The following is a 22,747-nucleotide window of genomic DNA, read 5'->3' on the forward strand; positions in this document are numbered from 1 at the left end:
AGTCTCAGAGGAATACTTGCTGCTATTCTACAGTGTTGGTTGCAGAGAAAATGCTTGGAAGATAGCTCACTGGTATCTAATGATACGGGAGAGATGGTAACAGTGTTTTTTTGTTTTTTTTGAGATGGAGTCTTGCTCTGTCGCCCAGGCTGGAGTGCAGTGGCACAATCTCAGCTCACTGCAACCTCCACCTCCTAGGTTCAAGCTATTTTCCTGCCTCAGTCTCCCGAGTAGCTGGGACTACAGGCGCCGACCACCACACCTGGCTAATTTTTTGTATTTTTAGTAGAGACGGGGTTTCTCCGGGTTAGCCAGGATGGTCTCGATCTCCTGACCTCGTGATCCGCCCGCCTCAGCCTCCCAAAGTACTAGGATTACAGGCGTGAGCCACTGCACCCAGCCGGTAACAGTGTTTTTTATGTGACATTCCCCAAACTCATAGAATATCTCTTAAATTTGGAACTTTAATACTAGCTCCACAGGAATGAACAAAACACTGCTCACATAATCTCTGTGTTTTCAAAGCCTCTGGTTCACTTGAAATTGTGCCTGGAATGTTGTCTATACTAGATACTCATCTTTTGTATTAACTCTTTTTAAAAAGTTATTAAAATATACTTTAGTCACTTGATACAGGAAGTACAGATTCATAAAAATAATAGAGTCCTAATAACTAAGTTAGTAATTAGTACATTCTACTTTGGAAACTGACCCCTCCCCCTTCCCTGCTTTTTGTTACCCATCCTTTCAGTTTGGCAATTGTGTCACTATAAAAGAGCCTTAGTAATCATTGCAAATTAATGGAGAATTTGTGGCATTTAATTTATTACATACCACATTCTCACCTAAATTACCGGGAAATTACAGAGGGACTTCCAGGAATATCTTGAAAGAAAGATAATTTCTAAACTTAGCAGAACGTTATCATTGTAATATCTAGGCTGTTCTCCTGAAAGAATGAAAGAAAGAAGTCAACTATTTCTGTGTTGATGAATTTCGTCATAGAATGAAACTCAGAAGAGGTTAGAGAAGTGTACCCTCCTAGCAGTCAAGGATGAAAAAGACTGGAGTCTTCAAAACAGAAGAGGTAGAAATGGCTGGATTGAGAGATCTCCAAGTCTTCCGGCTTTTTCTGGGGACTGATTCGGAGATGAAAATAATGGAGCCCAAGTGTCAGAAGATGCATTAAGGATGCACAATGAATTGTTTTGTTGGTTATGGCAGCTAATTCTTTCTCACTGTGAATTTTCTTTTGCCACCTTCATAAGAGTGGAACTGCTTATTTGAAATCAAATTGTGTATAATTTTAGAAGAGATGGAAGTGTTACCCACAAAATTACTAGGGTGAGTTTTCATGTCATTTTGATTTTATATAACTAATGTTGATTTGATATGGTTGATAGATTTAGTTTGATGTCATCAGTTAAGAATATCTGATCACTGATCAGAAAGAAACCAACTTTATTAAATCGAATGATTGTTTGTCTTGCTTCATTTTCTAGGGCTTAACTATGAAAAATGAATTATTCATGTTTTCATGTAGGCAGTACTAAACCAGACAAAGTTTGGGGGTTCATCTACTCCTAGAAGTAGCAGTGCAGGGCGTGGGTCAGGATGGAGAGACTATGCCCCATTCTGAAGTCTTCAAAGAAATATTTTGATTCTGAATTACTATAATTTACATAGGGTATTGCATGAGGATTGATGGAGCAATGATGAAGATACTTTGAAGTAACTTATATTTTACAGGTTTCTGAAGCAAGGATTGATACTTAGCTCTTCCACGAAAACACAAATACCACTTGCTGAATTGTACTCTGCTGTCCCGTACCCAAAAAATCCACAAAAGTATGTTTTTAGATATATCTTTTATTCTCTTCTCTTTTTAGGTATGGATGAAAGAGGAGGTACAACATCTTGGGGAACAAGTGGTCAACCAAGTCCTTCCTATGATTCATCTAGAGTAAGTTTGCTGATCAACCCTTGATTAAAGCTGTAATTTGGCAGACTAAGTAATTTCTTTCATATATGCTGTTTCTTATGAGAAATGAAAATTAATTTCTTTTCATGGAAATATAGTAGAATACCTAGTACCTTTTTGTTACATTTAGTTCTTTTTATAAGCTGTCAAACTTCGGAGATTTATTTAATATCCTACAGTTAAATATTCTTGGTGTTATTTGTACATGTGAACTGCCTACAGTACTCTTTACTAAAGAGCTTGGAATGCCTAAGTGCTCTCCATATGTATTTAGCCATTTTTCTTTATGTGTTGTTTATTTGCTTTGAGAGATGGCATTGGCTTTCAACATACTAACTTCCAGCCTCTCTCCCTCATCCTTGCTTCAACAGTCATCAGCCCTTTGCATCAGGAACTCAACAGCCCTGCCTCTTGGAAGCATATCAAAGCAGACATAACAGATGACATTTCTTAGTTAACAATTAAGAGAAAATAGGACCAAGCCAACTTTCTACACACTGAGGTCACAAGGTTAGAGCCCTTTCCAGCAAAAAACAAAAACAAAAAAGCCCCCAAAGCTTTGTAAAATGAGACCAGGAGGTGGAAAATTAGATCAAAGAATTGGAATAAAAGTAAGCACTCTGCTCCCAGACTTTCTCTAGTAAACTGACAAGGTTAAGAGAGACTTTTCCAGGCTGGGCGTGGTGGCTCATGCCTGTAATCCCAGCACTTTGGGAGGTTGAGGCAGGTGGATCACTAGAAGTCAGAAGTTCAAGACCAGCCTAGCCAACATGGTGAAACCCCATCTGTACTAAAAATACAAAAATTAGCCAAGGCGTGGGGGTGGGCGCCTGTAGTCCCAGCTACTCGGGAGGCTGAGGCAGGAGAATCGCTTGAACCTAGGAGGCAGAGGTTGCAGTGAGCCAAGATCATGCCACTGGACTCAAGCCTGGGCCACAGAGTGAGACTCCATCTCAAAAAAAAAAAAAAAAAAAAAACAACAAAAACAGAGAGAGAGAGAGAGAGAGAGAGACTTTTCCAAAAGGCCATACTTTAAATGAATACATTTCTCATTTCTCTCAGAATTAACCAGGAGAAGAAAGAGACAAGCATAAGACTTATGGGTAGTTAACCCTAGAAGCAAATTGCCTTAATGGGAGGAAAACTGAGTAAGTGACTGAAATGCATAGTCTCAGTATGGTTTACACAAGTTTGCATTGAAAAATGCTGAGTTAAAATACCTTTTAAAATATGGGGTTTTACTGTTGTATTTGGCTGTAGCCTATGTTTAATTTATCTTAAATCCTTTGGAAAGAACTGGGATAGTCATATGGAATCCAAAAAGATATATAAAGAGGCTGTTAAAGGTGGGTTTTTATGTTTTACTTTTGAGAATCAGAGGCTGAGAAAGCTACATTGTAGTGTAAAGAGCCCTATGCTGAGTATGTCAGGACTTGGATTTTACTATCAACTGTATTGTGAACCAGCCATTTAATCTTGGACACACTATTTTTGTCTTAGCCATTTAATCTTGGATGCATTGTTTTTGTCTTGAGGCTACTTAAATTGGTTGATATCCAAATTTCCTTCCACTCTTAAATGTTTCTTATTCTTTGAGTAATATTGTGAATATGTGAGATAGGATCTAGTTTAGATTTTGAAGGTAGGGGTTTTATGTAGTGGGAAACTCACAGTACTACTTATTAATATTGGATTTTTTTTTCAGAGGCTTGAGTTACTTTGTAATAACATGTTATTTCTTAGAATGCATTAAATGGTGCCTGGGTGCCTTATATTTATCTTTCTTTCAGGCTTTCTTCACCACCCCCCCCCCCACCCCCCTTGAGTGCTGCGTAGGATTTTAGGAGAAAAAAATGTACTAATGTATCCAAACACTTATGTAATTTATGATCTTGAAATTAAGTTTACCTTCAGACATGAAATCCAAAGCAAATCTTGCTTTTCTTTTTTGCTATTTATAGGTCAAATGTGAAATGCTGTATTTTACTTAGTTTATTTATTTTTAGTATGTATTATGTACAGTGAAAACCTAAATTGATTATATAGTAAGCTAGTTTTCATAGAACCATAGAACCACATATGTATTTCCACCTGTCTATTGAGAGATCAGATAAAGTGAAGATTTAATGCTACCCTTCTTTATTTTTGTTCCCATTGAAATCCACTCTTTGACTAATTTTTCTCCTATCCTAGTCATCGTCTAAACCTAAAAGGTTTGGTGAGATAGTTAAGAAGTTTTTTGTATCATTTTCAAACAAAAATCTGGATCCAGTTTCTCCTTGGCAACTCTTCTTGCCAAGGAGAACTTTATGGTTATCATTGAAGCCTCCCTCAGTACTACTTTATCAGCTTTTGGGGTTTCATCTTTTAACAGTATTCACTATCTTGACCATTTTTTTCATAATCATAAGCATAAATGGGTATAATTGTGTTAATAAGAATCTCAACTAAAGTACTTCATTCTCCTATTTTAGTATATTGAATTTCTTAAATTCTTATTTAAGTACATTGAGGTTCTTAAATTCAAAAATAAATATTAATGTTGGCTAAAGACTAGTTTTGACTTGTTAGTTAAAAATTTGTCAACTTAATGTAATTGCAGATACTTCAGTAGAAATCATGTAAATGAAATTTTTTTAGACTTTATCATATTATATAAATATTACATTTCTATCAGCAATTTCCATTATTTAAAAATAATTTGATTTTCAGTAACATCACTAAATAGAAATTTTTTGTTATACTTTTTATAAAATTTGAAAATGCTTAGTAGGTCAAAAAAAGGGTATTAGAAACTGCAAAATGAGTAATTTGTTGGAGATAAAACATACCTGCTTTAAACTTACATGAATTGAACTATCTGAGCTGCCATTCTGTCCCTCTCCCATTCCCATGCCAAACTTTAAGGGAGAAACAATACTTTCTTTACAATAATATGAAACCATATTTGGCAGATGAACCCTATTAATATTGTATAACTATATGTTACTGTATGGGAGTAGTTACACAAAGTCATGTTGATAGAACTTATTCTTTATTTAATAGCTTTTCAAGGGAAATTTTTGCTATGTACACTATTTGCCTTACAGGGTCCTGACTTTAATTGTAAGATACCATTCTACTATAGTAGCCTTTATGCATAAATGAGCTCCACCTGAGTCGTGTAGTTAAGCGGTCACAAAATTCTCGTCTCTGTGTTAGGCTTATACCCATTCTTTCAGAATTAGGAAAAGTCACTCTAGCACGGTTCCAGTCTGTGTGTCTGCCCTTGCTTTTACCAAATCCACCAGAAAAGTAGCCTTGCAGTGTAGAGGTGATTAAGTTTCTGGTTATCAGAAGTACCTACAGCAATCCATTCAGTGAAGAGGTTTCACTAGGTTGACATAAAAATAGACATTGTACCTAAGAGTGGTTATAGAAGAAATGGTAGGCATGGTCAGCATTCTTAGGCAATGTGGATTTCACATTTCCTAAGCATGTCTCAGCATGTTTGAAACACCCAGAGGGAAGGAACAAATATTTGTTCCTTCCTCTCTACTTTTGTTAGAGTCCTGGTTTCTGCACTCTTCATCTGCTGCCCACCTGTGCAGAGAGCATAGACACACACACATGAGCATATAGATAGAATCATGTTGTGAATAGCACTTCCAGTTTTAGAAATTTGTGAATGTGGTAATAAAGGTAAAGCACCTGAGACTGAAAGGAGTGATTAAAATCTCAGGTAGTTTAGACATGGGCAAGAGATCTAGTTAATGAGTTTGTTCCCTCTCTCCCTTGTTTTTTATTCTTTATTGCGTAGAAATGTTGGTGTACCAGGCATAAAGGCCAGAGAATGTTGTGATTGTTCTTGTTCACTAAGGTGTTAATGACTTACTCTAGTTTCAGATTTTTTTTTTCTCTTCAGAAGGCTGTGCTTAAGAGCACAGACTGTGAAATCATACTGCTTGGGTATAAATCATAACTCTGCCACTTACTACCTGTGTGATTCTGGACAAGTTATTTAAATCTAGTGTACTTCGGTTTACTCATCTGTGAAATGGGGATAATGATATCTGTTTCATGAAGTTGTTGAGGATTAAATGAGGCAATATATGGAAATTGCATAGATCGATGTCTGATATGTGGTGAGTGCTATATAAGTGTTGGCTTTAAACCTATGTATCTCAAAATTCATCCACTAGATTTATATTTAGCAATTACACAAATTTAAACACATGGATACATTTGCAAATATGCTGTATTCTAAGTGTAATAAATGAGAATTATTTGCCGATTCAGTCATGCTTAATTTAACTACTTTTATTTCCTTTAAATGTATGAAGGACATAAATAAAATCAATTTCCCTTCTTCAACTGTTCATTTCTTTCTTGGGAAAGCAACAGTCTCTTCCTGCCAAACTTGGATATAAAAGTTATCAATCTCTCTAGTGTAACACCTTATACATAATGGGTGCTCTATACATGTTTGCTGAATGTAATCAAATTCAGGAGCAATCATCAGATTTACTAGATTAATTAGGCTGGGGTTGAGGAAGGAAAGAATCAAAATTGATTTAAGATGAAGCTTGAAGTAGGTGGTGGTGGTATTAATGGTAATAATAAGTGATTTGGAAACTTGTACTGTGTGACCATGGGAAAGTTACTTCTATGTGTCTTAGTTTTCTGGTCTCTAAAATTATGATAATTTTACATGTATTTTGTAGGGTTTTGGTGAAGATGAAATGTAATAATAGGTATGAAGTATTTCATTTATTGATATGATAAATGAGAACTGCTATTATATTATTATTAAAAATAATTTGAAGTACATTTTCATGGTTATATTTCTTGATGTACAAATTCTGTTTCTAGAATGTCGAGTTATATGAGTTTGTGGAAATGTCAAGAGGCCAGGTCATCTTGGTTTCTCTGCCTTTTTAACTGTGTTAGCCAACCTACACCAAGCTCTGGAGTAGAGTATTAAAGTACCATTGAGGTTTGCATCCTGGGGTAGGAGTAGGAGAGAGGAGTATATTGATACTCTTTTCTAAGATACAGAGTTGTTAATTCCTTAGTTTAAAAGATAGAATTGAGTTCATTGATAGGAAACCACTGATAGGAATTACATTTATAGGCATCATCAGTGATCAAGAGTTGGCATTTTAATCATGAACATTTTTCAGCTTATATATAATCTATTATGGTAGTTATTTTTTTAAAAAAAGAAGTAATATTAAGTTGAGTAGACTTTGAGTGCTTTTTAAAAAAATAAATTGCTAAATGTCCACCATGGTTTTCTCTTCTGTCTGTATTATGGCTTGCAGAATGAAACAGTCATTTATCTTTTTGCTCTTTCTTCCCTCTGTGTTTTACAGTATCATAGAATTTTCAAAACTGAAAGAGGCATTGGTTATATATGTTCTGTCTATTTCGTACATGAGGAAACTGAAACGACATGTTTGAGATTTGACCAGGTGTAGATTTGTGCTGTATGTAGAGATTTGGCTAGGCTATGTGACTAGTTAATGACAGCCTCTGGCGTGACAGAAATCAGATATTCTGAATCTTATGCTGGTGCTTTTTAACCCCTTGACTTTGGTACTTCCCAACTCAGAGAACTTTATGTTTTCTGCCATATACTGAAGGAATGGGAAAAGAGAGAGGAGAAAGGTGAAAAGAGAAGAGGGTCTGCAGCTGATAAAAGAGGACATGGGTCATGATATGATAGAACAGTTTACCTAGCAAGTATAGTGTATTGTGGGGTAGAATAGCATAGAATTTAAGAGCTTGAGCATTAAAATCAAGCTGTCTTGGGTTCTATTTCTGGCACTTCTGCCTCCTTGCTCTGTGACTCTGAGCAAGTTATTTGTTTTTACCTTAATCTTTTTTTCTTTTTTCATTGATTAAAAGGGGGTGGGTACTAATAATGACTTCCTCACTAAAGTTTGGGGCTTATACCTGTCAGTGAAAAGGGGAAAACCAGTTGTGTGGTGATGATTTAGCTTTAAAATACTTGATTTAGCTGCTGTATATGATTCAGCACAAGATGATATCAGGGATTTTTTTTTTTATTAAGGGATAATAATAGGTATGTTCTGAGGCTTTTTGTTTCAATACATGCTATGATTTCTGATACCTATAGCAATAAAGGGATATGAGGATTCAGTTCATTTAAAAAGCATCAGCTGTGGTTTTTTCACAGCCCAGTTGTCAAAAACACAAACGGACAGCAACCTTATAGACCCAACTAGGTTGAAAATGAAAATATGTGGGTACAAGGATTTAAGTATTTCTCCAGTCTTCTAAAGTCTATGAAGACAAAGCCATAGATTGGGGACTTGGGATAAGGGAAACAAAAATACATAAAAACTCAATGAAAGTAAACATAAGCTTTCAGATTCTATGGAAAGTAAAATCAGCCTATAAGATTATCTGGATGAGATTAATGTCATTTTTCTTGCAAATCGTGGACTATTCCTGCCAGATATGGCTAAAGGGAACTTTAATTTTGTTTAGTGCTCTCTCCATTCTTAACAGGAGTTCAGTATTTTTTCGTTAATGTGGAAGAGTTTGGCTAAGAACCTCTCTATAGTTTGTAGGTAGTGAGTTAGAAATAGGATAATAGAACCTTGGTTTTTCTAATGTGCTATGTATACAAAAAACACAGGTCATTCTGACCTCAGCAGGGTCATACTGGCTGGAGGTGTAGAAGGAACTGGTGGGTAGTTCATTTACATTTGACAGCAGATGCCTTAAGAGTGTATCTATGGGCAGAGGCAACCTGTAGTTTCCTTCCTCCAGCAGAGTCCAGTGGCATAAGAACAGTGTAGTTGGCCTGCTTTTAGGGAGGTTGGACTTACCATGATCCCCCAATTTTAAGATGCTGAGATTTGTAAATGCATTCAGTTTCTTAAATGTTAAAGGTGAATAAATGTGTATCTTATAGTTCAGGAAATACGCTTAGACATGTAAGTCATATTTGCCTAAAGAGTTACTTTTTAGGCTGGGCGTGATGGCTCACGCCTGTAAACCCAGTACGTTGGAAGGCTAAAATGGGAGGATTGCTTGAGCCCAAGAGTTTGAGACCAGCCTGGGCAACAAAATGAGACCCCCTCTCTACAAAAAAAAGGAAAAAAAAAAAACCAGGCCTGGTGGTGTGCACCTGTGGTCTGAGCTACTCAGGAGGTTGAAGTGGGAGGATTGCTTGAACCCAGGGGTCGAGGCTGTAGTGAAGAAAAAAAAAAGTTGCTGGTTCACACCTGTAATCCCAGCACTTTGGGAAGCTGAGGCAAGTGGATCGCTTGAGTCCAGGAGTTCAACACCAGCCTCTGCAATATGGCAAAACCCGGTCTCTTAAAAATTTAGCCAGGTATGGTGGTGTTGGCTGTAGTCCCAGTTACTCGAGAGGCTCAGGCAGGAGAATCTCTAGAGCCCGGGAGGCGGAGGTTAGAGTGAGCCTTACTACACTCTAGCCTGGGTGGCAGAGTGAAACCTGATCTCAAAACAAAAAACAAACAAACAAAAAACACAGCCCAAAAAACTTCTTAACTCTTTTAAGATAGCAGTGGAGATGGCTGTAATTAGGCAGCAAATAGTTAATTACCAAAATAATTTTCTTGGCTACTGTGAGATTCCAGAGGAGGGAGATTACTTTGGATGGTCAAGAAAGACTTAATAGAGGAGGAAGTGTTTGAGCAGACTGTTACAGGACAGATAGCATTTGAATAGGGCTGAAAGAAAGTCTGGAAATGTGGAATGATGCAAACAGTGCAGTGGTCTCATTACAAAATTCGGTAGATAATAAATCAGCTTACTTTGTGGGAAAATAGTACGAGATAAGGCAGGTTAACATTTCTGTAGAAAAAAATGTTATCCTTTCAGAGCCAATTAAAAATAGATTTTATACACAAAATGTTTTATAAATATTAACTTACTGTGGTATGAAGAATGGATCCAAGGTGAAAGTGACAAAAAAATAGGATTATCTGAAAAGATGGTACATAGACCCACTGATAATGAAATAAGACTTGGATTGGGAGGATAGGAGCCAGATTGCAAAGTTATATAAGAAATTTCACAAAGGGGAAAACACAAAACTGGTACAACTAAGTGACTGGGAAAGATATAAAATCATGTAGACTCATTTCACCCACAAAATGGTAACTCCTGAATTAAACTTCATGTGTTTTATTTAGGCTTTGTCAAGTTAGCTATGGTTGTATTAAAACAGATCGTTTGATTTTGATAAATAGTTTTCGTTAATACATGGGAAAATCGAGTTGTGTGAATAAAGAAATATAAAATAGCTTTTACTCAGTTGTCCCATTTGTCAGCATTGATGGGTAATAAAGATTAGTGTTACTTTTTCTTCTCTAGTGTAGATATTTTCTCAAAATTGTGTGTTTGCTATTGTTTTTATCTTTGAAGGGGAAAAAGGTATACAATTTATAGCTACTAGGAGTTCAAATACAGTAATTAGAAAGGACACACAAATTTTGAAATAGTATTTTATGCCTCTTGATCTCAGGTACAATACACGAGATGAAGCAGTTAAATAGCAAAGCAAGACAGAAGGGTCAGAGAATTAAAGTAAGTGTTTTCTATATATTGCATCTATGTTCCCATTAATCTCTGTTTTGTTATGTAACTGCTCCTTCTGAATGTTCTGAATGTGAAGAAAACTATGAGTAAGAAAAAGGGTGTGTTTTAAAGTTAAGTTTAAATAAAGCCATAAGAGTAAAGTGTTTTTACTCTTAGTTCTGTTTGAAACAGCACCTGCCTATAAATTATAACCTAAATGTTTTTGGATAAGAAAAAATTGGGTTGTGATGATGTAAGCACCTTTAAATCTCTTGCTAGCAGATATTTAAAGTGAAAGAAAGCACATACTGATCAGATTGCCCATGTTTCCATTTTAAGACAATTAAAGCTTCTGTTTTTTTCAGACTAGCCTTTCTTCCTGGGGACAACAGTTACTGAGAGGCTTTGCTGTAGATCTTTTTGGAAATAACCTTCATGTCAATTTCTCACCTTACTGTGATTAACTTTCTAGGCCCATGAGATAACATCTTGATCAGGACTGATCTAATCTTTATAGTTTTCTTTTTTAATCTTCTGACTGTTCAGATTTTAAAGTTAACAAGTAAAAATCAAAGCATATTAATCTTTGAATCTTTATGTCCCTTTTTGTAATTGTTGAGGTCTTTCTTGACAGCCTGTTTAATATTTTTTCCCTAAGTTTAGAGATTTCTTATTTGTGGGAATAAAAAGTAGGGTAAATTCTGGCTGAACACTTTTTTGGACCCACTTGGGTTTTTAAATTAATAACAATGAAATCATAACCAGCACTTGTCACAGTTTAGTTTGCACACTTTCATGTTACCTGCTTTGATATTCACACCAGCTCACCAAGAAGCCATTTTTAAAATCCTGTCCATTTTAGAGGTGACAGAATTGAAGCTCAGAAAAGGTAGATAACTTAACAGATATTAACTACTTAGGACTTTATCCAGGCTGTCTCTAAATTACTGTCCCTTTTTACTGTGTTGCATTTGCCAAATTATAAAAGAGACCCCCAGAACAGTTATTTCTACTTGTGCAGGACTTTAAGGACAGAGTCACTAGAAGTTTGTTTGTTTTTTTGAGACGGAGTCTCGCTGTGTCACCCAGGCTGGAGTACGGTGGCGCAATCTTGGCTCACTGCAAGCTCTGCCTCCTGGGTTCACGCCATTCTCCTGCCTCAGCCTCCCAAGTAGCTGGGACTACAGGTGCCCGCCACCACTCCCGGCTAATTTTTTTGTATTTTTAGTAGAGACAGGGTTTCACCGCGTTAGCCAGGATGGTCTCGATCTCCTGACCTCATGATCCGCCTGTCTCATCCTCCCAAAGTGCTGGGATTACAGGCATGAGCCACCACGCCCGGCCTTAGAAGTTTTAAGATAACGGTACTGCCATCTTACTTCTTATAAAAGCAGTAATTCATATTTTATATATTAAAGAAAATGAGCCATGGGATGAATCAGACAGGTTTGCTTCTAGTTTTCACCACTCTGTTTGACCTTGGACAAGAGAGTTAATTCCTGAGCCTCAGATTTCTCATCTCCAAAGAGCTTTTTCTCATAGGAAGTGTGCAAGAATTTATAGAGGAAGTTTTATACAATATTTAGCTCATATAGAAATCTATACATTGTTCTTTTTACATTCCCATGAGAAATTTCATGCCCATTTTGATTAAAAAAAAAAAAAAGATGTTAGGAATTTTTCAAATCTTGGATGGTCATTGGAGAGGCAGCTGTTTTGAATTCCCGGAGTATATCCTGAAAAGGTGATGGACTATTAGGGTTTTTAAATGCCCAACAAGAAGTTTGTTTGTTTCTTTGTTTGTTTGTGACAGGGTCTTGCTCTGTCGCCCAGGCTGGAAATGCAGTGACACAGTCATGGCTTACTGCAGCCTTGACCTCCCAGGCTCAAGTGCCTCTCCTACCTTAGCCTCCTGAGTAGTTGGGACTACAGAGGTGTACCACCACACTTGAACTTTTGGAAATTTCACTGTATTGCAGGTCTTGGGATTTGGAGATTATTGGGAAAAAGAAATAGGGCAACCCACATTCTTATGAATGTAAATTTATACAAATCTGTATTCTTATAACAGATTGCAGATTAATACATTCTAGGAAAGGAAGAGGTTTCAGTTCCTCCAATCTGTTTAAAAGGATATGCATCTCACAAGGCATTTAAGAGACCTAAATTAGCTTATATAGGCCAAAGAATTGGTGTCATCAATAATTGTTAGATTTTTGTGTCATGTATTTTTGTTGTCATATACTTAAACACTTTTATTCTGAGAACAAGCTTGAAATGTTTCCCTTCAACATATTGAACTGATGCTTTAACCTTCTTCTTATAAGATGAAATAATTATTTAAATGTCATTTTACATCATAATCAGTTTGTTGCTTTGTGCATGGAGCAGAGTATATTCTGGTTGTTAGGACTGGAAATTATTTTGTGATTAAATAATTAAGTGCCACCTGTCCTGAACCAAATATCTTCTCGATGTTGGTAATACTGTTGCATCTTCTGGAGTTGACTTTTCTGAGTTTTTGCTGTGTGTGTATTATTCTTTATTTTCCACTAATTTTGCCTTACTTCCTTAGATCATTTTTCCACAGTATCTTTCTTCCCTACTGCGAGTTTTGTAGTCTCTTGGAATTCTGTATGCACATCTTTATGTTGTTAACATGGAAATCTTTTTTTTTCCAGCTCCTTTCATTCATGAAGCTTTTACTGAGATTCCACTATTTCCTTGTCACTGAAATTAGTTGTGGAAAACAAAAATCATCAGTTTATATTTCATAAAGGGAATCCTCATTCTTATGGGAAAAACGGAGATTATTGTACTGTAGAATGATAAAAGCTATGATAAGGATGGCCTAGGGGAGAGTAAAAGTCCAGAAATAGAAGGAATATTTGTTAATGAAACCTCCAGGGCATATTGTATACCAAGTGAAAATGATAATCTGTTTTGTAATACAAGGAACAAAGAATTTAAGCCTGAGTTCTCTCATTAGACAAATGGTTAAATGGGTCATTTTTTCTGGACATGACATAAGGTTTCTTTCTTTCTTTCTTCTTTTTTTTTTTAAATTTGAGACAGGTTCTTGCTCTTTTGCCCAGGCTGGAGTACAGTGACACGATCATGGCATATTGCAGCCTTGACCCCCTGGGTTCAGGTGATCCTCTGCCCCTGTCTCCCAAGTAACTGGGACTACAGGCCTGTGACGCCATGTCTGGCTAATTTTTTGTAGAGACAGGGTCTCACTTATGTTGCCCAGGCTTTTATCAAATTCCTGAGCTCAAGTGATCCTCCTACCTTGGCCTCCTAAAGTGCTGAGATTATAGGCATGAGCCACTGCCTTCGGATGGGCATCAGATTTCTAATGTGTAAAACAAATTTTGAATAAGATCATAGTTTCTCAAACTGTCCTGAATAGGATATTAACAAGCAGTGTACAAATACAGAGCTTCGTAGTCCAAAACATTTATGTGTTAGTTAAAATTAAATAGACTTTTTTTGGTATTAGATTTCTTAGTTTTTAATAGGTTGTAGTAAATGATAAATCTTTAAGAAAGGAATAGAATAGGCTGGGCGCGGTGGCTCACGCCTGTAATTCCAGCACTTTGGGAGGCTGAGGCGGGTGGATCACAAGGTTAGGAGATCGAGACCATCCTGGCTAACACGATGAATCCCCATCTCTACTAAAAATACAAAAAATTTGCTGGGGGTGGTGGCAGGTGCCTGTAGTCCCAGCTACTGGGGAGGCTGAGGCAGGAGAATGGCATGAACCCAGGAGGCGAAGCTTGCAGTGAGCCGAGATCGCACCACTGCACTGCAGCCTGGCTCTGTCTCAAAAAAAAAAAAAAAAAAAAAGAAAGGAATAGAATAAACTTCTTCCCACATTTTTTTCCATCATAGAATTCCCTCGATATTAGTTAAGAAATGTAGTTTGACTGCTAGTAGCAGTCTCAAGAAATAGTAAGTTAGGCAGTGTAAACATTTAGCTCTTAACTTAGATCTGTGATCCATTGTGAGTTTGTTTCTGTATAAGATGTCAAGTCAGGGTCAACGTTAATTTTTTTTTTCATAAGGCTGTCCAGTTTGCCACCACCATTTGTTTAAAAGATTTTTCTTCCCTCCCATTGAGTTAACTTGTTATCTCTGTTAAAAATCTGTTGGCCATATATGTGAGGATCAATATCTGGGCTCTGTATTCTGTTTTATTGATTTTATCTTCACACCAGTACCATAACTGTCTTGATTTCTATACCTTTAAAATAAATCTTGGTATCAGGTAGTATAAGTCTTCTACCTTGTTATTCTGTTTCAAAATTGTTTGAACTATTCTATGTTCTTTGCATATACATTGAAAACTTTAAAACCAGTATGTCAGTTTCTACGAAGCTGTGTAGGATTTTGATTAGGATTGCACTGAGTCTGTAGATCAGTTGGAGGGGGAACTTAACAGTGTGGAGGCTTTTGATTCATGCGTATGATATATCTCTATATTTAAGTCTTTACTTTCCATATATATATGTATATATATTGTGTGTGTGTATGTATGTGTATGTGTGTGTGTGTGTGTGTATATATATATATACACACACACACATTTTTTTTTTTAATTTTTTTGGCAAGGCTTTGCTCTGGTGCCCAGGCTGGAGTGCAGTGACATGATCTCAGTTAGTGTTTTTAGATAGTTTTTAGTGAACAAGTCTTGCACATATTCTGTTTAATTTACTAAATGTTTCATAATTTTTGATGCTGTTATAAGTATTTTTAATCGCATTTTTTGGATTACAGGCACCCGCCACTGCGCCTGCCTAATTTGTATATTTTTTTTTTTAGTAGAGACGGGGTTTCACCATGTTGGCCAGGCTGGTCTCGAACTCCTGACCTGAAGTGATCTGCCCGCCTCGGCTTCCCAAAGTGCTAGGACCACAGACGTGAGCTACCACGCCTGGCGGATCTGTAGTTTTTTTTAAAAAAAACTTTTGCATGTACTTTCTTTGTAAGAATTTGTTATCATGCTAATCCTGGCCTGAAACAATTAGTTGAGAAGTATTACTTCTTCAAATTTATTGACAAGATTGTGAATAATATTTTCTTCTTTTTAATTTTTTTATTAGTTACCTATTGTTAACTAGGTACCAGAAACTTAAATAACACATTTATTGTCTCGTCTGTGAGATGGGGGAAATATAGTATTATTCAATATATAGGTTAATATAGGTTAAATTAACTGATACAATGCATGGATGTTCTTAACACAGTGCTGGCACGTAGTATGTACTCAATAAAACTTGGTTGTGATGATCAAGATGACACCAAAGGTGCTTATTGACACTTTATTTTCCAGTTATCAATATGTTTCATTTTGCTTTAGGGTATTCTTTAGCAAATCTTAATGCAACTTCTGCCTGCCTAACAGTATTTGTTCTGCTTTTGGTGCTCCCATTTGAAGCTGTGCTGGTGTATTAGCATCTTCTAAACTATTCATACAAAACCCAGCAAGTTTAACTTGTAATTTGGCAGACTGGTTTGTACTTCATTTAAATTTTTACTGTTTATTATCATCCTGTCCCCTAGACTACTAGGGAGTCCAGTAGTACTAATCAAACCTTGGAAGCTATAATGTGGTACATGCATCTCAGGCCCAGACCTCATGAAAAGGTTATTCAGTTTATTAAAATATTTTCAGATAATGTCTCTCTTTTCTTGTGACGGTAAGCTCCTTGAAGGCAAAGGCTTTTATTTATTCTTGCATCCTATCATCTGGCACAATGCCTAATATATTATAGGCAGTATTACACATATATACATATGTATTATCACACTTCCATATGCATATTTTAATTTCTTTAATTTCATTAATAACTAGATTGACATGAAAAGATAGGTAAAAAAGTAAGATGAGTATTGAAGGAGAAAATGGGGGCTAAAAATCGAGAGAAGGTAAGACGAGAAGATGAAGTATCAAAAAGCACACCTGACATTTAGGATATAGATTGATAGTATGCATTAAAAATATTAGAACTCAAAGCAGACAGGAAATCCATTTCAGTTATTGCTGCTGATGAAAACCATCATATTTGATCACATAGATAACTCAGTTTATGTCACAGTTAGCTTTAATTTTCTTAGGAAGGATATAAGAAAAGAAAGGTAATACTGTGACCTGTTGTTATCAAAGTAATGCTGGTCTTCCATGTTTGTAAGTATCTGAAAATTTTATATTATGTGCAAATGTAATTAACTCATATTTTTGTAAGTATGTGAAAAGTTTGTATTGGGTGCAAATATAGTAAAGCAGTATCAGTTTGGACTAAATGTCTGAATTGAAGTATAATTTTACTTTTTAGGAAATAACTGCTTTTTACTTTTAATTACATGTATTAGCTGAAACTATTCCAATAAAGTAATGCCACTTAAACTTGCTTCACAGTTTATGTACACACATCAGAATAGAGTTTTTCTCTGGTAATGATCAGATAGTTATTTCTTTGATTGTGGACTAGGTGAAGATGCTGACTTGTGTTTTCATACCATGTTATATGAAGAATACTGTTTTTCACAGTAGAATCATGGCCATGGAAGGAGATGCTTCCACTGAGAAGCATTAAAAAATCCGTGAGAATTGCTGGCACTTCCACATCTCATGCTCACTCCAGGGCACAAACCATGCTTTTTGGTAGAGTAGGGATGGAGTGGAACAGTAGTTCTTTTTTCTGCTTTCATTTTTTATAAATTCACATAGTTTGATTAGATCAATTGACGTAAGATACGAGTCAGTATATCTGGACACACAAATAACCACAAAATCCCTCTGCTGTGTGATTTTATTCAATTCTAGTAGATGTTTCTCAAACTGGTGAATGAGTAGCCCCTGGCGGTTGTTCCTCAGCCTTGTTCTCTAACATGGTTAGAGAAGGAAATGCCTTTACTTACTGATTTTTTCAGTGAAAGGAGACTGACAACCATGCAGAAATAAGTAAAATGGTCTTTAGTTACAAAAGTGCTATGGAAATGGGAGGGTAGTGTATTTAGAATTTAATTCCTTTGTTCTTTGTAGCAATAAGGACTAACCTGAAGAGATATTTTCTTTAAATAAATCTATAAAGTATTAACATATTAACAGGAAGACTCACAGATTCTAAATCTGTGATTTTGGGATATTTAAGGAGACTTAAAGATCATTCTAAAAAGGCTTTCTCAAATTAAAACAGCAGCTTTCTTGAAAAATAATTTAGATGCTCTTTCAAATTGAAAAATTACAGAAGTTCAAAATGAGGAATTATTCCACATTCAAGAAAAACCTGATTAGTTACTTCGCTAAGCTGCTCATTGAAAATAAAAGTCTCTACTGACAGGATTATATTTTAGTTTTAAGAAGCTAATTTATCATTTAAAGGTTATCTTTAAAAGTTAGGTTTTGTATATCTAATGCACTCACAGTTACACCTACCTCTCATAACTTGATAGTGAAACCTTTCTGTTTTTCAAAAGGAGTTCCAGCATTTCAGCTGCTGAGCACTCTGCAAGAGAAACTGTATACTGTACATCAGAAAGCAGGGGTACTGTCTGCCTTTGGTGTTAAGTAGAAATGAAGACTTCCTTCATTGCCCGTTCTTTGTTGGAATATTCACATGGCACCTGTGTCCTTTAGCCAGCTAATCACTGTTGATTTCAGAGATCTAGGAATTGAGGAAGGGGATAGTAGATCTGTCTCTTAACAACCGTTTTGCATTCAGTTGCTATTTCTGGGAAGCTTCACTACTGCAGAACAAATCACAGAGTCCCTAAAGAAGACTAGTGCCCCCTATCATGCTGTTTCTCTTGTTGAGCATTCAGTTGATATTGGATTTAGGGCCCTGACCCAAAAGATTTTGATATCTATGTGAATAATTTCCCTTTCTGCAATTGTCAGTGCATTACAGCTAGGCCATTCGGATGCCTTTTATTAGAATGGAGTTACATAGCCTTTCTCAATTAATTATAATGAATATTAATTCTTAACTATAATTGCCAAATCATTATCATAAACTTTATCTAACATAAGGGCACTCAACTACTGGCTCTGACGCTGTAGAAATTCGCTTCTAGATTTTTTGAGGCCTCTATGCATTTTCCATGGGAATTACCTTAAGATCCCAGAAGACTACTGTACCTTTTCCCACCTTGGGCAAGAGAAAAGTTCTGCGGTAGATAAAAATGTCTGCAGTAGATGTTCACTTAGCAGCAAGGTTTTTCCATTTCCCATTTTGTTTGTGGCTTCATCAGAGTCCCCCAGTCCAAACAGTTTACTAAAGCTCTTATGACTGTCTCCACTATTGTGAGCACCATTTGCCAAACTGGGTAGTTAAATTTTTGTTTTGTTTTGTTTTGTTGTTGCATTTTCCTGCTTTCATTCCTTTATCACTTATGAATTATTGTTTGAACAGATTTATTCTTTATTTTGTATGGCTTCAGCCTATCATTGAGCCATTCAATTCACAATAGTTCTAGCGGGGAGCAGTTAGTACTGGAAAGGCAACATTGCATGGTGGGCTCTGGACAGACAGCCTGGATTCAAATCCCCATCCTACTATTTACTGTTAGACTTTGGGTGAGCTGTGTAAATTTTCTGTGCCTCTTGCCTCATCTGTGGAATGCGAATAATAGTAACTAGTTCATAGTGTTGTACAGATTAAATGAATAAAGCCTTTAGCCCAAGTTCTGGCAAATGGTATCGCCAAATGTATGCTCATGCTATTATTATTTTTATTATAATAATAGTTATTATTTTTTAGATGGAGCCTCACTCTGTCACCTACATTGGAGTGCAGTGGCGTGATCTCAGATCACTACAGCCTCCGCCTCCTGGGTTCAAGCGATTCTCCTACCTCAGCCTCCCAAGTAGCTGGGACTACAGGCGCGTGCCACTACATCCGGCTAATGTTTTTTGTTTGTTTGTTTGTTTTTTGTTTTTGTTTTTTGTATTTTTAGTAGAGACAAGGTTTCACCATGTTGGCTAGGCTGGTCTCGAACTCCTGACCTCAAGTGATCCACCAGCCTCAGCCTCCCAAAGTGTTGAGATTATAGGCAAAAGCCACTGCACCCGGCCCATGCTATTGTGGTTAATACTATTACACAAAACCTCAAATTAGGGAGGATGAGTGAAGATTTGGTAATATGTTCCTGGAAGGAACCACTCATCTATCAGCTGTGGCTTATCTACTTTCACCTTCAAGGAAATGAATCTAGGCCAGGGATTTAGCACATATGTGAGCCAGTTATTAAATAAACATCGTTTCACTATTATACTTTTAATTGGAACTTACCGTTAAAGATGATTGGCTTTAGTCATGGGGCAGGAAGAGGGAGTGTAAATAAGTGGCTCATGGTCAACTGCCCTGACTAGTAACAGAATTCAAAAGTACTGTCTTAGTGGTTCCTACCAAGATATACAGTACTATTTTAATCATGAACTATGTATTATTACGGCCATGAGTCAGAATCTAAAAATCAGCAGCAGGCAACCTTGTTGCCATGACTCTAACAGTCCACACAACACTGGCTATCAAGATAGGATACCAGTGACAAACTAAAAATATATGGTATATCTTGCAGATTTTAATCTATTGGTGCCTAGAGTAATGTATGCAACTTTATTGATAGAAATTTAAGATGAACTGAAGAGGCTAGCAAAGATTAACTCATTTAACAAATGTGTGTTGAACATTTTTTTATGGCAAAGGACTGCCTTTGGACCCAGGCCAAACTATTTCAGATAAGAATATAGCTACACTAAGGGTTAAGTGAACTGATAAGGAAATGTAATCATGATTGCTTTGCCTTTTATCATTTGGAAAGTGTGTCACAAATTACATACAACTTACAAGGGGATTTTGGAAGCCACCTTTCATAAGTTAGGAGCTTTCATGATGCAGCAAGAGATATGAGACTTTCCCCCTAAACGATAATATATTCTAGAGAACAGTTTGGCAATATCTAGTAAATTTGAACACGGGCATACCTTGCAAACCAGTAATTTCACATTTAGATAATTGACCCCGAGAGAAAATTTCATATAAATTCGTACAAGGAGACATATTCCTAAAATGTTTATAACAACCTTATTTGTAATAGGGAGAAATTGGAGGAAAGCTGAATGTCAATAGGGAATTGGATAAATTGTGGTATGTTTATAAATAGAGTATTCTATAGGAGTGACATGTATATACCAGTGCTACACATTGTCAGCATAAATCAGTCTTATGTATTGAATGTTAACTGAATAAAGAAAAAAAGATACTATTTAGAAACATAAAAAGTGATGCTATATATCATTTAGATAATAATATGTAATGAAAGTATTAATGTGTGAAAATGATAAAAAACAAATTTAGGATAGTGTTTGCTTCTAATGGGAATTATAATTACATAGGGGTTTAAACTATACTGGTAACATTCTATTTGTTGAGTTGTGGGCACATGACTTTTTATTATGTACATTTTAATATGTCTGGACTAGTTTGGAAACATTTAAAAATTGAAAGAAAATGTGTCATATGTTGTTGACGTTTGCATTTCAGTGGAGATGAAATGAGAGATTTTTTTCCTGCTTAGTTGATGCTATTTTTGTACATTCTCTATTTTCTACAATGGGTATATGTTATTTTAATCATGTTAAAGGGAAATCTGAGAAATAATGTATCTTTTAGAAAAATAAACGACAGTTTTAGGAATTTTTGGAAAATATAGGCAAATTAAATGAAAAAAATATTAACACTTTTTATAATTAATTTTCTAGTCTTCTTTCTATAAACTTTATTTATTTGTTTTTAATTTTTAAAATTTTTTTGAGATGAGCTCTGGCTCTGCTTCCCAGGCTGGAATGCAGTGGCGTGATACTGGCTCACTGCAGCCCCCAACTCCTGGGCTCAAGGGATTCTTCTATCACAGCCTTCCAAGTAGCTGGGACTATAGGCATATTCCACCATATCTGGCTAATTTTCTTGTATTTTGTAGCACCAGAGTCTCGCTATGTTGCCCAGGCTGGTCTTGAACACCTGGGCTGAAGTGATCCTCATACAGGTGTGAGCGACTGCACCCGCTCTATAAATTTTATAGAAGTTAAGCATTATTATGTATTCTTTTTTGCTCCTATTTTTCTGTCCTGTCGTTATAAAATAAACATTTAATATATGGGACTGGTATTTTAAAGTTACTTTAAAATATGTTATCCTCTGAATGTAAGAACATGGTTTTGCTCATTGGCTGATGTTCTCTCTTCTTGCAATTAGTTGTTGCTTCTTAAGCGTGGGTTTTAATAAAATTATATTGTACCTTATGTTTGATTTATTTTAACTGATTTTACAAATATCAGGAAATAATAAAAATATATACGAGCAGTTATATGCTCAGTGATAATACTGTTGATTTATAGTAGTAGAAGATAAAAGCTTTAAATTATGTAAAATGTGAGATTTTCTTGGGAGGGGGACAGTAACATTTTAACTCTTAATTTTACTGGTTATATATAGTATGTGATAGGCAGATTTATGAACAATGTGAGCTCTTTAGGATTTGATGTAGTGCCAGTGAGTGCTAGTGGTACTACGAAAAGAAATAATAGGGCTAATACTGTTTTACAATGTACCAGGTCCTGTGACTTACAGGATAATATAAACCAGTTCTTGCCAAACTTCATTTTGTTTATAAATCTCCTTTAAATCTTGTTAAGATGCAGATTCTGGATTCACTAGGCCTAGGACTGTGCCAGAGCTTCTACATTTCAACAAACTCCCAGAATTTGCCAATAAGTCGGTTTTAAGGACCACATTTTTAGTACTGAGGATGTAGATTAGTGCTTCTCAAACTATCTGCAAAAGACTAGCTTTTAAAAAATACTATCTAGTATTTCACAAAAGAATACTTCTTGGAAATAAAATAAAGAATATATAGCAGGCAAAGGGAGAAAATTATATATTAATTGTATATTATAAATGTATATTAAATGTATATTATGAAATTGTACATTAATGTGAATGTAATCTTCCAATAAACCTTTTACAGGTATAAAGTTAGTACATTAGTTTAGAATAAACTGTTTCCTAAAAAATGTTTAGATGTGTCACACTATATAGTACAGTTTTTAAGGACTGGTAATTTTATAAAAATACTTGCCCTTGTGCTAAGCAGCATCTCATGTATCCAGCATATTTTCTGAATATTCTATTTCTAAAAGTT

General features: G+C 35.8%; 1 protein-coding gene across 11 annotated transcripts in view; it reads left to right on the forward strand.

Moving 5' to 3' along the window:
* TCF12 (transcription factor 12) overlaps positions 1-22,747 on the forward strand; it is a 374,951-nt gene that overhangs the window by 147,785 nt on the left and 204,419 nt on the right. For 9 of the 11 annotated variants that reach the window (XM_054451939.2, XM_054451941.2, XM_054451935.2 and 6 more), the window contains exon 4: positions 1,890-1,963. In XM_054451939.2, coding sequence (XP_054307914.1) covers positions 1,890-1,963 — 74 coding nt within the window. Of the gene's footprint in view, positions 1-1,889; positions 1,964-2,357; positions 2,492-3,043; positions 3,130-10,487; positions 10,550-22,747 lie in introns of those variants that run through there. The other 2 variants (XM_054451943.2, XM_063652652.1) reach the window with 2 other exon arrangements.

Source organism: Pongo pygmaeus, chromosome 16 (assembly GCF_028885625.2).
Source record: "Pongo pygmaeus isolate AG05252 chromosome 16, NHGRI_mPonPyg2-v2.0_pri, whole genome shotgun sequence".
NCBI lineage: Eukaryota > Metazoa > Chordata > Mammalia > Primates > Hominidae > Pongo > Pongo pygmaeus.